Below are 2644 nucleotides of genomic sequence, written 5' to 3'. Positions count from 1 at the left end.
TAGATATTGATTAGCTAAATAAAGTCACCTGTCGGCAGTGAGAATGAGTTGCCACCATCCTTAAGTATGAGAGGGTCCTGTTTTCTGAACAGATGTGTTAGATGATATTGCCTGAGAACGTAATGCATCTGTTCATCTTCGTTACACTCGCTAGGTAGTAAAAAAGTTATAACCAAAGTCAACGAACACCTTTCAAAAGAAGCGGAAATATTTTCAATATGGTTGTCGTTAGTCAATTTTATTCATTTCTGTTGCACAATATCGGGAGCAAAGGCTTTCCGGGTCTGTTTTCCTTGTCAGTCGATGACGTCATACCGCCACGTTTTCTCTTTGGGCGGGAAGAGAGTCCGAACAACTTCGTTGGCGAGTTTTGAATTCGTAGCGCACTGCAAACAAGAAGAAATGTGGCTCACTTTTCATATGTGATCGGCATGGAGTTATTCCTAAGAGTATATCTACATTTCTTGTGAAGTTCGAAAGCTACATGCGGCTATAGAAGCCCTGAAATGAATTTATTCCAAGTGCACTTCTTGAAAATTGATAGTGGTGAAAATAACAGATCTGTGGCAGATTATAATCACTATTTACAGGAAATTCACTAGCACGGTGTTATCTTATAAGCAGAAATTTCGATAGTTTCTCTGCTCATCCGATGGTGGCAGTGTTGTCTAAGCAGACTGTGGAAATTTTATGAAAAAAGTGAGAAAATTGAGGAGAATCAAATACCGACATCCATCATGAACACCCTAGCTCAAGGAATTTCCATACTTCGCAGATGCTTCAAACGTGAGTTTCAAATATACACGTCAATACATGTATATGATACATATGTATACACATATAATACAGATGTACATATATATATATATATATATATATATATATATATACATATACATATGCATATACATATACATATACATAAACATAGACATGTAGATATATATATATATATACATATGAATATGCATATACATATACATATACATATACATATACATATACATATGCACACACACACACACACACACACACACACACACACACACACACACACACACACACACACACACACACATATATATATATATATATATATATACAGGTATATATATATATATATATACATATATATATTATAACAAAGTAGTAGCCTCTGTCTGTCTGTCTGTTTTTTTTTTTTTTTTTTTTTTTTTTTTTTTTTTGTTTATTTACGAACCCTCCTAGGGTTTTGGAGATAGAGCCCCATAACCATATATATTCTGACACCTTATCCCTCCAGGTACTTGGATATCTATATTTCATTTCCAAAAAAGAATCATTTTGGTTAGGGTTAAGGGTTAAAGTTAGGTGAGTTATGGTTAGGTGAATGATTGTTCACGAACTACTCCTAGGTTTTAGCAGATAGACCCCTATAACCATATATATTCTGAAACCTTATAACCCAGGGTACTTGGATAACTATCTTTTATTTCTCTGTCTGTCTGTTTGTTTGTTCGTTTGTTTGTTCACGAACTCCTCCTAGGGTTTTGGAGGTAAACCTCCATAACCATATATATTCTGATACCTTATCACTCCAGGTACTTGATTAACTATATTTCATTAAAAAAAAATGGTTAGGGTTAAGGGTTAAAGTTAGGTTGGAGATGGTTAGATTAGAGATTATTCCCGAACTCTTCATAGGTTTTTTTCCAGATAGACCCATATAACCATATATATTCCGAAACCTTATACTTGGATTACTATCTTTCATTTGTCTTTCTGTCTGTTTATTTGTTTGTTTGTTCACGAACTCCTAGGGTTTTAGAGATAGACCCCCACAACCATATATATTCTGATATCATATCATTCCAGACACTTGGATAACTATATTACATTGAATATATATATATATATATATATATATATGTATATATATATATATACATATATGTATATATACATATATGTATATATATATATATATATAAATATGTATATACATATATGTGTGTATATATATATATACATATATATATATGTATATATATATGTATATATATATATATATATATATATATATATATATATATATATGTATGTATATATATACGTATGTATATACATATATAAAATTTCCATGGGAGATTGGCCGGGCAAGCAGTGAACCATGAAGACTAAGCTCATGATAACTCTTGGTGCATTATTGTCTGTCGCTGACATGGCTGATATAGTTCTCCTTCGTCTCCTCAGAGAAACTCCCTCTGGTTCTTCGGGTCGCCGTTGGCATCGTCCTCGTCCTCCTCCTCGGCGTGGCGTCTTTGATGACGTCAACCTCGAGCCCATACAGTGGTAAGGAATCCTCGAACTTTATGTACAACTGCTTCCAGTATTAGTACTACAGTGGCAACCCGATAGTGAGTGTTAAAATACTATTACAGAAAATGGCATAAGAATTATAATGCTGAAAACTCACATAAAGATCTCGTTGGTTTTGATACCGTGTCATCTACAGCGATCTTCCTTGAGCGCCTGAAGGGACCCTTGAAGGCAGACGACCCGGAGTTGATCGAGTACATCAAGGACGAGGTGAGGTCGTCGTTCTGACTCTGCGCCTGAAGGGGCGAGGAGATGATTGGGGTCTGTGGTCTAGTCCTGTTCTTTT

At 34.7% G+C, this 2644-nt stretch overlaps 1 protein-coding gene across 1 annotated transcript in view; it reads left to right on the top strand.

The window, feature by feature from the left end:
* The first annotated feature begins 354 nt into the window (after positions 1–354).
* The window catches only part of LOC143029453 (uncharacterized), a 9934-nt gene continuing 7644 nt past the window's right edge, over positions 355–2644 (top strand). The window contains exons 1-3 of the mRNA XM_076192098.1: positions 355–786; positions 2233–2331; positions 2495–2568. Coding sequence (XP_076048213.1) covers positions 738–786; positions 2233–2331; positions 2495–2568 — 222 coding nt within the window. The 5' untranslated portion in view covers positions 355–737. The remainder of the gene's footprint in view (positions 787–2232; positions 2332–2494; positions 2569–2644) is intronic.

The sequence above is a fragment of the Oratosquilla oratoria genome, chromosome 11, assembly GCF_046742065.1.
Source record: "Oratosquilla oratoria isolate Oo_2021 chromosome 11, ASM4674206v1, whole genome shotgun sequence".
In the NCBI taxonomy this organism is placed as follows: domain Eukaryota; kingdom Metazoa; phylum Arthropoda; class Malacostraca; order Stomatopoda; family Squillidae; genus Oratosquilla; species Oratosquilla oratoria.
This window is presented reverse-complemented; position numbering and strand designations above follow the sequence as displayed.